Source organism: Naegleria gruberi, assembly GCF_000004985.1.
Source record: "Naegleria gruberi genomic scaffold NAEGRscaffold_74, whole genome shotgun sequence".
Lineage (NCBI taxonomy): Eukaryota > Heterolobosea > Eutetramitea > Acrasida > Naegleriidae > Naegleria > Naegleria gruberi.
Window position 1 is genome coordinate 1 of NW_003163253.1, and position 13,253 is coordinate 13,253.

Consider the following 13,253-nt stretch of genomic DNA (forward strand, 5'->3'; position numbering starts at 1 on the left):
ATTTAATTTTACAATTCCATTTAATTCTTTAATACCATTTCTATATAATGATGGTGTATATACTTTAATTGCATAAAATAATGCAATATCACCCATCTATTAAAATTAAATAAAATTTACAAATAAAATATATTAAAACAATAATATATTAATTAAAAACATACCAATGTTAAATAAGGAGGTGCAAATATTTCATTTGTATTAAATTGATTAAATAAATTAATAGAAGTATTCCAATAATCAAGTGATTTAACATTATATGGAATGTATGCATTTGGATTTTGCCAAATAAAGGAATTACTTGTTTTATTCATTAAATATAAATTATAACCTGGCCAATTATTAACTTGTTGACCATATAATAAATCTATTTTTGAACCAGTACCTCTTTCAATATAAGTATTAATAGATGAATATGGAAATGCTAAATAATATCCAATTGAAGTAGGTTTATAATTTACATATTTGGAATATAAATATTCTTTCATAAATGTTAAATTAGAAAATGGTAATAAATCATTATTATATTCATCTGCTAATGTTTTACCTATTTGTTGATATGGTATTAATTGATTATCAATAAATTGAATTACTTTATATTTTGCGTCTATTAATAAAAGGTTACAATAGTTTACAATAAAAATATTACAAAAAAATAATAAAACATACTTGATAGTAATTCTCTTGTTAAATAATTAATAGCATTTGATGAACCAATAAAAGAAGCTAACCAAACCATTGAACAACAAATTAATATTAATAGAACAATTAATATTATAATAACAAGTCTTAATGATAGAAATTTAGATAGAAATGATTTTCTACCATTATTATTTGATAAAAGTGTTTCATTCTCTTCATCAATTTGATTAGTTATAGTTGCATCATTCTCATTTCCATTATTATTATTATTCGTATTGGATTCATATTTCTTTAGAGTCATTTTTTTTAATTATGAAAAAGATATTAAATGATTGCTTAAATTTCTAAATGTTCATTGAAATGTTGTAGTGGACACAATGAATGAACATCAATGTCTGTCATCTCTCTTGATTGTTTTACAATGTTGTTGTTGTAGTTTCTAACTATTACTATCAACATCAATCAATTTATTCATTATTAATATCTCAAACTCTAAATGATAATGATATTTGAAATTTGTGTTCTAGAACTCTCCTTCTAAATATAGCAATAATAAGCTCTGCTTTATCTCTAATAATTCCCATTGCTATACAATAGCCAAACTAGCTCCATATCTGTATCCTTTGAAGAAATAATATCATTAATACTACTGTTAGATTAATGGAAGAGAAATTGTAAATTTTCATTTATTATTTCTTACTGAAAACAGAGTGAATAGTTGCAGTGGTACTAGTAAGTTTGTGATGGTATTGTTGTGTTTGAAACTAAATCCATTCTCTGATTCCTTATTTCTCACAGAGAAGAGAGGAGAAATAATTGAAACACCTACACACATATCTTTTCTACACAATCATCAGGCCCTAGGAACCTATAAGGAGAAAGAAACAGTGTTAAAACTCATTATAATAGTTCTGGATATTAATAAATCTTGCTAAAGAATAATGCCGATTATTCTCTAAACTAATAAAATCATTTTGATTCAATATTCTGATAGTCAAGGAAATTACATCTAATAAATTTGGTTAATTTACAAATAATTCTTTTCATTGATAATTTCTTCTATTAAGGCTAGTGTATTCTCTGTATTTAATTTTAATATTTGTAAATCTGATAAATTTAATTTTCTAATTTCATCTCTAGTGAGTGAAATTCTACTCACCAACGTTGAATGTTGTAATTTTTCCAATTCTGATATTTTAGCCTTTAAAAGAACATTTTCTCTTTCCTTTTGTGATTCAAAATATGAAACTTCATCCAAATCATGAATTAACAATTCAAGTGAATGTTTAATTTCTAATACTTTAGATCCTTTTAAATTACTTGTTATGTTATTAAGGTTAGTAGTATTATTAGTAGTAGGAGTATTGGCTGTTCTCTCTGGTATATGTAATGAATTTGTTGCTGCATTTTCCATATTGGCAAAACTTTTAGTTTTACGATCCCAAAATTTAATATTTACATTTGATGATGTGGCTGAATTATTATTCGGAGAGGTTGATGATGAACCTAGGTGAGCACTATTACTTAATTGAGGTAATTTTGAATCAACATCTTGATTCAATATATTAGTTTTTGAGGTTTTTTCTCTTCTTTTTAAAGATGAAGATTTAATAGTATTATTATTTTCATCGTCATCATCAGAGTCATCACGTTGATTAAGGAAATCTTCAAATGTTCTTGGAATGTCCTCACCCACGAAACGTGTTGATTTACCCATACTTGATTTGCATTGTCTAATACTACTGTTGCTGGTACTCACAGCTGATTTGGTTGGTGAGGAAGAAGAGGAGGGTATTAACATTTTTTTTTAAAAGGTGTATAACAATTGCTTGATAAGGGAGTGAATATATTAGGAATTTCTTGAAGAGTTTAGTCCAATAGCAAAATGATTATTTCTATACAATCATACAACTGAAGTAAGGAAGAACTGAGTTCATTAAAATAATCAAATAGTTGATCTGAATATTTCAAAACAATATTGTGAACCATTCAGAAGAGGATGAAGGAATAATTTCCATTGAAAAGCATTCATTTCATAGAGAATTTACGTAAATAAATACAATGTTCATGAGTGAGTCTATTTATTTGAAATGTAATTACACCCTCACGATTGAGTCACATTTGGTTTTTTATGTTCTTCCAATAACTGAACCTGTTGTTTTTTTAGAGTGTTACCCTATCAGTGTGACATCTCCCAAGGTAATCCTCATTGTTATCTTCTTCCACTTGAAAAAACTCCAATAATATTCCGAAATTACAATCAAAAAAAAATGAAACAACAAATTAATAATGTCAATTTGTTATTGATGATCATTGGTTGTTTATTGATTATGATAATGATTGCTGAACATGTCTCTTCTCAAAGAGTTATTCTCTCCATGACTTCCATCTCTCAAACACCATATCTTTACACTGGTTATTTCACACCTGATGTCAGAAATCAACATTGGAATTGGGTTGGATCTAATCTTCAAGGAATTACCAATCCATTTTATGGTGAATTATCAATTCCAATTCAAGGATTTGATCCAATCATTTATAGAGGTCATCTTTCTGCTAATACTAATTTTGTTTCTAATACTTTTCCTTTTGCATTGATGAGTGTTGCAATTACACCAAATTCTTTTAATGGAACATTCTCTATTGAAGGATCAATTCAATGTGGTGATAATGTTACTGGAGGAGGTGCACTTAGTGGTTTAAGATTTAAAGGAATTACTATAGATGGAAAAAGTGAAAATCATTCTGGAAATTGTTTTAATTATCAATGTCATTGTGCACAATGTCGTGATTCTGTTACTGTTGCCATGTCTGTTTGTTATCAATCTATTACTCCAAAACCATCATTTTTAGGAAAATAAATTGTTTATTTTATCTATCAAAGCTTTTAATTTCCATATTTACTTTTTTATCCAAATTGGTAATTGCTTCTGATATAATTGTTTTTACTAAAAATGGTTCAAAATATCTACGCATTGTGTTACTATTATTTTTGAATATTACTGAAAAATTATTAATGATATTCTTGGCTTGATCCATTAGATTATTTGTTTTCAAATATTGTGCTAAATGTGTACCAATTAAACTTTCCTTTTTAGGTGGTTGTAATGCCGTAATAGATGAAAAAATCAAAGCTCTATCAATCATTTCATCATCGAGTGAAAACCCACATCGTGAAGAATATCCATTCTGATCTATATAAATATTACTCTTATTTTCTTTAACTTCTAATATACATCTAATAAAATTATCATATAAAATACTATTTAGTAAATTATTCTTAAATTGTTGAGATTTTAAAAGAGTAAATTCTTGAATGGATGATATTGAAATTTCATTCAATGATTTTGGAATAGTTATAAAACCACTTTCTATTCCAATTGGATAATATTTAATTTTACATGAATCATCTTCCATATTTGGAAAATTGTTATCAGTTGTATCATTAAATAATTTTGAAATTTCCATAAAATTATTAAATAATAATGAATTATGAACAGTTCTTTGATTTTTGTAGGTGAAAAAACGCATTATTATTTCCTCTCCATTACAAAGTTTAATTTCCAAATTTATAAAATTCACATTTCTACTAATTTGGTGAATTCCTTGTTTAATTTCTTTCATTGTAAATGGCATGAATATTTGATTTTCAATATTCAAATAATTTTGTTTCATATCATAAAAATAATCCAAAAATAAACATTGATTTCTAATAATTTCAATTTCATTCATATTCATCATTTTCACAAATTTCATTAACACTAATTTACAAATAAGGTAATGAGATTCTGATTTGAGTAACCAAAATAATTGATTTCCAAATACTTTAGATTTTATACATCTAGTGATAAGATATTCTGATAACAATCCATTTTCATTCTCATATTTAATACATTGAATGAGAAACGGTAAAATATAAGAAAATATTTCGTCCTTAGTTTCGTCTAAATATTTGAGTAGTGTTAATTTTGAAAATATGCCAATTTTAGAAGAGAATAACGTGAATAGTTCCATCACATTATTTGGTTTCTTCCATTTTTCCATGATTTGATTAGCTCTAAATAGTACCATTGGAGTTTCGAATGAAATTCCAAGCAGAAATGGAACAAAATGTGAAGAATCATTTACATTCCACTTGTTATTTTCTAAAATAGTCTCCAATTTCAAATCATTTTCATCTTCAATTAAATTTGGTTTTCTATCTAAATAATACTTTACAATACAATCATGAGTAGGAAATTCAATTTCAAGAGAAAGTTCTGAATTTTTTGTATTTTGTAAAAGTTTAACATTTCCTTGAATTAATTCCAAATTTGAATCAAACACTGAACATTCAAAATAGTTGGGTTTCATAATCTCAATTCTTTTAAGAATTCCAGTCTCTAAATCTTCTCTATAACAAACAAGTGAAAATTTGATAGAATAGTCACATGAAAATTGTGAAATTTGAGTTTCGAATATAATTTCTTCATTCCATTCGAGTGGTATTTCTATATTTTGGAGAGGAATGATTTTAGTGTCGTGAATTTCATTTTTCTTTTCATTTGAAATTATTGAACATTCAATTGAAAAGGAAGTGAAATTTCCATATTCGAATAACAAATCCCTAAATGAAAGTCCATGAACTTGTTTTATCACAACACTCATTCTCTTATTAAAATCAAATGATGATGATGATACAATATTATTATCTATCAATTTTTCATTATTCATTTCAAATTTCTTTTCAAAAATTGAATCAAGAAATGAAATATTACTTTCAGTCAATTCTCTTTCATTTTCTAAAAGACAATTACAATTCACATAACTAATTTGATTATTATTGACAAGTCCACATAAAATATTTCTATCATTTCTTGATAATGTCTTGTTATATTTCATGTTTAAATATTTCAATTTAGGAAATGAACTTATAATTGGAATTACATTTCCATTTAGGTAATTATTAGATAGATCTAATTTTGTCAAGTTATTACAATTGAATTTTGTAAATAATTGAATAAAATCTTTAGAATAAACTGAACAATCTGGAATTTCCAAATTAGTTAAACTTTCACAATCACAAATATTCTCAATTAATTTGAATGAATTGGAAGTTTGAGATCTTAATTTTAAACTTTTCAATTTGAATGGTTTAAATTCTGTGTTGGGGTTTCTAAATTTCCAAATAGTATCACCTGAAATGGAAAGTTTTACCAAATTAGTCAATTCACATTTTAACAATTCTGAAAAGTTTTCTGTATTTCCATTTATAATATTCAATTCTTCCAAATTATTAGAAATTCTTGAAATTTCTTTGAAATTTACAGTACTGTCTATTAGAGAAAGTGATTTCACTGTCAATGGAATTACATTACTATTTATAGTAACTCCAACTAATTTCAGTTTTCTCAAATTAGTATAATCCAAATGATATAATTCTATTGTTGAATTGTTTTTACAGCAAATTACTAATGAATAAATTTGATGTTTGATAGATTGACCAATTACTTCAACTGCTGAATTAAATTTTACATCAATTGCCAAATTGACCAAATTAGGTAATGTCATTCTACTATTCATCTATTCACTATATATTTTATCATCAATACTAAACAGTGATGAAATATCCAAAGATTTCAACTTGTAAAAATATGTAATAATAATATTTAATCCATAATAATCCAATCCACTATTTTCTTTCAATGTTAAACTTTTTAAATTTTCATAAAATTTAAAATTTTTCATAATTTCCAAATCAGCATTTGAAAATGAACCTGTTAAACTTGAAATCCTATAAAACAATCTATTATTTTGAATAGCAGTTATAAAATTATTGATTGGATCACAATGATGATCTTTACGTGATGAAAATCTTGAAAATAATTTGTGTTTCTTTTTAATTTCAATTTCAAGTTTGGAAAAAGTTGATGCGAATTTCCACTTCTTACAAGTGTGAGAAATTATTTGGAGAATGAATTTGGAGTGGAGAAAGGAAAAGATTTCAACCAACATTTCTGTTGGCAGGTTATTAATAATGAGAGAAGATGTTAGTGACATTTTCTTTAATATTAAAACGTGATTTCATATCAATTTCAATTCCAATCATTTACCTAATAAAAATGATCAAATGGGTTTATATTACTCAAGTTAAGGTAATGAATGGCTACGAAGCCATTTATTTTCTGCGGACATAGATAATGATTACTGAGTTGTTGTCATCATTGGTACCAAATACATTGATGAAGATTTGAATGAATTGAACCTCCGGAGATTGGTTAAAGCCCTAAAGGTTATTGAATGATAATTTGATTAAAGTTAAATTATGCAATCAAGACTTTTAGTACTTGAGAAATTGATACACTCCAAAAAACTCTTGGTAGTCACCTTCTTTATTATATATTAGCTATTGGAATTGATTCGCAGTAGAGCTTCTTTTTGAAGTAGATTTATATTTCAGAAATTATGGTTGTTGATGGCTACGGCCATATCACGATGAATGCACCTCATCCCGTCCGATTTGAGAAGTTAAGTATCGTCGAGCCACATCAGTACTGAGGTTGGAGACAACTTGGGAACCTGTGGTGCTGTAGTCTTTTTGATTTCATCCCTTGTTAATCAAACCATTAAAACAACTTTTTTCAAAATCAATGAAGTTGCATTCATGGAGTAACATAGTTGCTCAATTATTACAAAATATGAACCAAATTTGTGTCCAGAAACAAAAATCAGGCCATGCAAGAATTTCTTTGCCGTCAAGAACTACTCTCTAAAAATACATACATCTTAAAACAGGTTAAAAAGAAAAGAATGTTTTGAATATAAGAAAAACAACAAGAAAAAACAAAACAACAATTATAATGCAATTATTTGTCAAGACACTCACTGGAAGAACTATCACTTTGGAAGTTGAATCTAATGATTCAATTGAAAATGTGAAAAGAAAGGTACAAGATAAGGAAGGAATTTCACCAGATCAACAAAGACTCATCTTTGCTGGTAAACAATTGGAAGATGGCAGAACTATTAATGATTACAACATTCAAAAAGATTCAACACTTCATTTGGTATTGAGATTAAGAGGAGGAATGCAACTCTTCGTAAAAACCTTAACTGGAAAGACCATTACTATCGAAATGGAATCAAACGACACTGTTGAGAATATGAAACAAAAGATATTTGATAAGGAAGGTATTCCTTCAGATCAACAACGTTTGATTTATGCCGGTAAACAATTAGAAGATGGCAGAACTATTAATGATTACAATCTTCAAAAGGATTCAACTGTGCATTTAGTATTGAGATTGAGAGGAGGTTAAACAACATAGTATCGTAGATTCTCTCAATTATTGTAAATAAATTATACTTTGAATAGTGAAATATTGATGTCGTATGGATAAATTGATCACGAGGTTTGCTTGTTAATGAAACTTATTTTAATTACAACTGCAGAAGGAATTTTGAAGCTAGAAATTGATTGATTTTGGTTTTTGATTAACAAGGGGATGAAATCAAACGTACGCAAGATGAATTCGTATCATAATTGAAATCTGCATAAATCTACATCAAGAATGAAGGACAAATCTCAGCCAAAACATCCGATCCATTCCAATTTATTAAGCAAAAACTCCATCAACAATTGTTGAGCTCAATCAACAAGTGTCAGTAGACAATAACCATAAAGTGGATATTTACAAATGTACTTGATTTGGCGGTCTTATTTCATTGACGGACCATTTTAAAAACAGCGTCGAACCTTTATGCATAACGTTTCAACTCAGAATATTGGCTTCATCAATAAGAAGCGCAACAATAGCGTATAATAGTCGACAATAATTATCAAACAAAATGAGTCAACAAGAAACATCATCTGATATGATTGATAATAATAATCAAACGACTGGTGGTGGAGATGAAGCAATGATTGAATCTCCAGTACTCACCTCTGAAATTAATGTTCAACAACCAACACAACAAGAAGAATCACAACAACAACAACAACAAACAAGCCTTGTTGCCGAAGATGAAGCACAAAACAATACCTCATCTTCATCTTCATCGAATACAACAAATGAAGAGAATGTTCCTTCCTCTAATAACCATACAAATACTGATAACAATGTTCAAAATGTTCAATCAACAAGTGTAAATACAAAGAAGGAACAAGAAATTGATACTACAAAACCAAAAGGAGAATATATCATCGGAGGAGCTGATGATGATGAAGAAGAAGTTTATGTTCCTAAATATCAGAGTGATTCTCCACCTTTACAACTTGAATGGAAAGATCTTAGTTACAAAGTTAAACAACCAATTGATGCTCCTGCTCATTTGAGTGTTCCTCAAAAGATTGGATTTAAACTGAAGAATATGTTCAAAAAGAAGGAAAAGGTTATTTTGCACGAAATGTCTGGATTTGTAAGTCCTGGAAGTACTCTTGCTATTATGGTATGTTTTTAATAGTTGAACTTTGTAATTGAAATATTGTGACAATATGAATCATAATTTTCATATGATGAATATGATCATTGTGATATAATAGGGTCCTAGTGGTGCTGGTAAAACATCTCTCTGTAAGTATTATCATGATTTCAATCCATTCTAAACATCATATGTATTTAAGTGAATATTCTTGCTCAACGTGTTAAGGAAACATCTGGTGATATCACTGTAAATGGTGTCAAGATTAGTAGTAGTTTCCGTTCTTTGTCTGCATTCGTTCAACAAGATGACGTTCTTATGGGTAATTTGAGTGTTAGAGAAACATTACGTTATGCAGCTCTTTTACGTTTACCAAAGACAATTTCATGGAAGGAAAAGATGGAACGTGTTGAATCAATTATGGATGAATTGGGTCTCTTAAAGAGTGCTAATACTAAAGTTGGTACACCTGGTTTAACTAAGGGTATTTCAGGAGGTGAAAGAAAACGTTTGAGTATTGCCATTGAATTATTGACACAACCAAGTATTTTATTCTTGGATGAACCTACAAGTGGTTTGGATGCTGCTACAGCTTACAGTGTCATGAAAACAATTATCAAAATTTCAAAGGGTGGTAGAGCTGTCATTTTAACTATCCATCAACCTCGTTCCAATATTTATGAACTTTTTGATAAGTTACTTCTTTTAGCTCGTGGTAAGATTGCTTATTTCGGTCCAGCTAAAGATGCCACTACATATTTCGGAAATGTTGGTTATCCATGTCCAAAACAATATAACCCAGCTGATCACTTTATTGATCTAATTACTGAATCTACTAGTGACACTGGTGAAGGTAAAAAATTGAAACAAGAAGATAATGAACGTATTGAAAAGATTCTTACAAATTATAATCACACTGAAGTTGCTCCATCAGTTGATCACTTGAAGACTGATATTAAGAAAGCCAAGTATAATGCCAATTGGTTTACTCAATTCTTCGTTGTGATGGCAAGAGCATTTGTTAATATTTTACGTGACAAGATTTTAACATTTTCAAGATTATTCCAGAATTTAGCGATGGCTATTCTAGTCGGTTTGATCTTTTTACAAATTGGTTATGATCAGCAATCTGTTCAAGATAGAAATGGTGTTCTCTTCTTTTGTTTAGTTAACCAATCTATGAATTCCATTTTTGGTTCATTAACAGTTTTCCTTTTAGAAGAAAAGAAAGTATTTTTAAGAGAACGAGGTTCTAAAATGTACAAAGTGAGTGCCTATTATCTTGGTAGAAGTATCAGTGAATTGCCAAATATTATCTTCTTCCCAATCCTATTTGGTACAATTGTTTATTGGATGTGTAATTTGAATCCAGGTGCAGATCGATTCTTTGTTTTCCTTTTAATTTTAGTTTCAATGGCTTTAGCTGCTCAAGCTCTTGGTATGGTGTTAGCTGTATGTGCACCTTCAATGGAATTTGCAACTGCTATTGCACCTGTATTGTTAACAGTTTTGATGTTGTTTGGTGGTTTGTACATGAATGTTGATAATATTCCACCATACTTTATTTGGATTTATTGGTTATCTATTTTCCACTTTGGTTATGAAGCATTGGTATTGAATGAATTTGGTGGTGCTACTTTTGAATGTCCACCATCTCCATCTGCATGTACCTATAGAACTGGTGAAGATGTTATTAGTAGAAATGCTATGAATAAGCCATACTCAAACATTTGGTTCAATCTTGGTTTATTGTGGGCCTTCTTTTTAGTTTATCGTTTTATGGCCTACCTCATTCTCGTATTTGTTGTCAAACCAAAGAAAGGATAAATCTTTCAACTCTATGTGTAAATAAAAAACCTTTTATCAAATTTTTCAATCTTATACTTTCCTTTTTAATTCTACCAATCTTAATATTAGATTCTAGTGGACTCTCACAACTCTTGCAACTGTTGAACTGGTGAACTTTTTGAATAATAATTATACAATAGAAAAAAATGAGAAAACGATCGAGTAGTGGGGGCGGAAGTTCTTCTCCTCAAAGTTTTACTTTCTGTGGTGGTGGTGATATTGAGAGCAGTTGTAAAACACCATCAATTTTAAAACCACTTGAAATTAAAACAAAGATAAAATCATCATTATCATATAATTATTCACCATCACCTACTAGTGATGAATTAAGTAAAGATATGATAAATATTAAACAATTTTCACCCGATGATATTATAATAATAGATAAAATTGCATCAGGTGGATTTGCAGAAGTTTTTAAAATTCAAATTCATTCAACTATTTATGCAGGAAAGAGAATGTTAAAAAGTAGATCACAAATACAAAGAAATGTTGATAAATTTGCTAATGAATTAGTCAAGATGAATAGGATTTTTCAATTAGGATGTTCAAGAGTATTAAAACTTGTTGGTTATTGTTTTGATAAGGAAAATCAAAATTATTGGATTGTAACTGAATTTATCAATGTTGGAGATTTATATTCAATTATTCATTGTAAAGAACAAACTTTAAAGAGTCATCATTATGGATTAGAACGTATTAGAAATGAATATTCAAAATTAATTGAATTAATTCATAATGATATGAATGTTAAAATTAAATTAGCTCTAGATATTGCTAAATGTATTGATGAACTACATTCATTAACACGTTATGCTCATCTAGATGTGAAATCATTGAATATTCTTGTAGATGAAAATTTACAAATAAGAGTTGGAGATTGGTGTGATGCTAAACTAGTAGATGAATCAAGAGAACATTATCTCACTCCATTTCAACCACATGGTACAATATATTGGATGGCTCCTGAAATTGTTAAACAAAATGTATTTTGTCAAAAATCAGATATTTATGCTTTATCAATAGTTTTTACTGAATTATTAATTTTAGGTAAACCTTATCCTGGATTAAATGTTTTAGATGTTAAGGAAAAATTAGAGAGACCTATCATTTCTAATCCAGCCAATAATAATAATACTGATAATACTAATTCTGATAATCAAATCAATAATACTGATAATATACCATATCGTATGAATATTATTGAAATATTGGAACAAAAGGGTTGTGATATAACTAATCAATGTAGAAATTTCATATCACTCATTGAAGATATGTGGAAAGAGGATGTTTCAGAAAGACTCTCTTCTAAACAAGTTGTAGAAAGATTATCTAATTTATTAGAAAGTGATGAATGAATCAAATTTTACAAATCCTTAACAATTGAATAGTGATATTTAAATTTCATTTGATCTTTTCTAATTGAATTAACAGCACTGTTATATGAATCAATTTCAAATGGTTCTTCAACTCCAAATTTCACTAATTCTTCAAATATTTTATCAACTATTGCCCATTCTATCAAACATTTAATACTATATTTCTCAATATGATCTTTTTGATTTCTATTAAAACAAACCAAGTTATAGGAAAATAGTGCATGTACAATACGAATCTGTTGTTCCTCTGATATTATATTGGATTGTTTGTATTTGAAAAGGAGATCTGAACTTAATTTGAGTGTAGTTGGATCTCCTGTAATCATACTCTATTGTTAGTCAGTTAAATATCCCAAATATGTAAATATACTACTTACAGAAATTAACAAGTCAAAATCTTTACATGTGAAAAAGTCATTTCTAATTTCACATTTATCACAATAACCATTCAAGAGTGAAAGACATTTTGAGAAGAGTGTTGCCTTGTTTGTCTTCCAAATAATTTCCTTAATACGACCATGTAAAAAACCAATTGTATCATTAATACTATTGTAAACTCCATCAATATAATACTCTATAAAGTGATCAAATAAAATATTAATTATTGTTTGAAGATAATGGAAATGAACGTATGTTTCAGAATCAGTGGTATCACAAGCTTCATCAAGAGATTGTCCAATCGAGAGTAATGTATTTTCATTAAGGAATGGTTGGATATTGTTATGTTGAGAATCATCAAAACAATTAAAAAAATGGGTAAGAAGGATTCGAAAGTGAAAGTAGGTTGATGTAGTAGAAAATGTCAAACTAATCTTTAATTATTCGAATTGTGTACTAGGTAGTTGCCGTAGGAGATGGTGCTGTCGGCAAAACATGTTTATTGATGGTTTATGTAGGTGTTATTGTTTTGCTTTCTTCAATGATTTTATTCGATTCTTGTGGAAACTTGTCCGAATACGCCATTTCTATGATGTTGTATTTTAA

At 28.1% G+C, this 13,253-nt stretch overlaps 7 protein-coding genes across 7 annotated transcripts; 4 read left to right on the top strand and 3 right to left on the bottom strand.

The window, feature by feature from the left end:
* Positions 1-12: 12 nt before the first annotated feature.
* NAEGRDRAFT_74793 (uncharacterized protein) lies at positions 13-943 on the bottom strand (the record flags this gene model as incomplete). The annotated part of the gene is made up of 3 exons (XM_002670140.1): positions 13-96; positions 165-547; positions 826-943. Coding segments are annotated over 3 exons (585 nt in total), but the record flags the coding sequence as incomplete, so codon positions are not given.
* A 726-nt stretch (positions 944-1,669) lies between these two features.
* On the bottom strand, positions 1,670-2,443 carry NAEGRDRAFT_74794 (uncharacterized protein; the record flags this gene model as incomplete). Its single annotated transcript, XM_002670141.1, has 1 exon — positions 1,670-2,443. One exon carries the CDS (start codon positions 2,441-2,443, stop codon positions 1,670-1,672), a length of 774 nt encoding a protein of 257 aa, XP_002670187.1.
* Positions 2,444-2,912: 469 nt separating this feature from the next.
* On the top strand, positions 2,913-3,503 carry NAEGRDRAFT_74795 (uncharacterized protein; the record flags this gene model as incomplete). Its single annotated transcript, XM_002670100.1, has 1 exon — positions 2,913-3,503. The coding sequence occupies one exon, from the start codon at positions 2,913-2,915 to the stop codon at positions 3,501-3,503; it is 591 nt and encodes a 196-aa protein (XP_002670146.1).
* Positions 3,504-3,590: 87 nt separating this feature from the next.
* NAEGRDRAFT_74796 (uncharacterized protein) lies at positions 3,591-6,192 on the bottom strand (the record flags this gene model as incomplete). The annotated part of the gene is made up of 2 exons (XM_002670142.1): positions 3,591-3,625; positions 3,729-6,192. 2 exons carry the CDS (start codon positions 6,190-6,192, stop codon positions 3,591-3,593), a joined length of 2,499 nt encoding a protein of 832 aa, XP_002670188.1.
* Positions 6,193-7,481: 1,289 nt separating this feature from the next.
* NAEGRDRAFT_83322 (ubiquitin) lies at positions 7,482-7,998 on the top strand (the record flags this gene model as incomplete). The annotated part of the gene is made up of 1 exon (XM_002670101.1): positions 7,482-7,998. One exon carries the CDS (start codon positions 7,482-7,484, stop codon positions 7,938-7,940), a length of 459 nt encoding a protein of 152 aa, XP_002670147.1. The 3' UTR covers positions 7,941-7,998.
* A 471-nt stretch (positions 7,999-8,469) lies between these two features.
* On the top strand, positions 8,470-10,907 carry NAEGRDRAFT_81911 (abc transporter G family protein; the record flags this gene model as incomplete). Its single annotated transcript, XM_002670102.1, has 3 exons — positions 8,470-9,069; positions 9,164-9,194; positions 9,245-10,907. 3 exons carry the CDS (start codon positions 8,470-8,472, stop codon positions 10,867-10,869), a joined length of 2,256 nt encoding a protein of 751 aa, XP_002670148.1. The 3' UTR covers positions 10,870-10,907.
* A 129-nt stretch (positions 10,908-11,036) lies between these two features.
* On the top strand, positions 11,037-12,248 carry NAEGRDRAFT_81912 (uncharacterized protein; the record flags this gene model as incomplete). The annotated part of the gene is made up of 1 exon (XM_002670103.1): positions 11,037-12,248. The coding sequence occupies one exon, from the start codon at positions 11,037-11,039 to the stop codon at positions 12,246-12,248; it is 1,212 nt and encodes a 403-aa protein (XP_002670149.1).
* Positions 12,249-13,253: the final 1,005 nt, after the last annotated feature.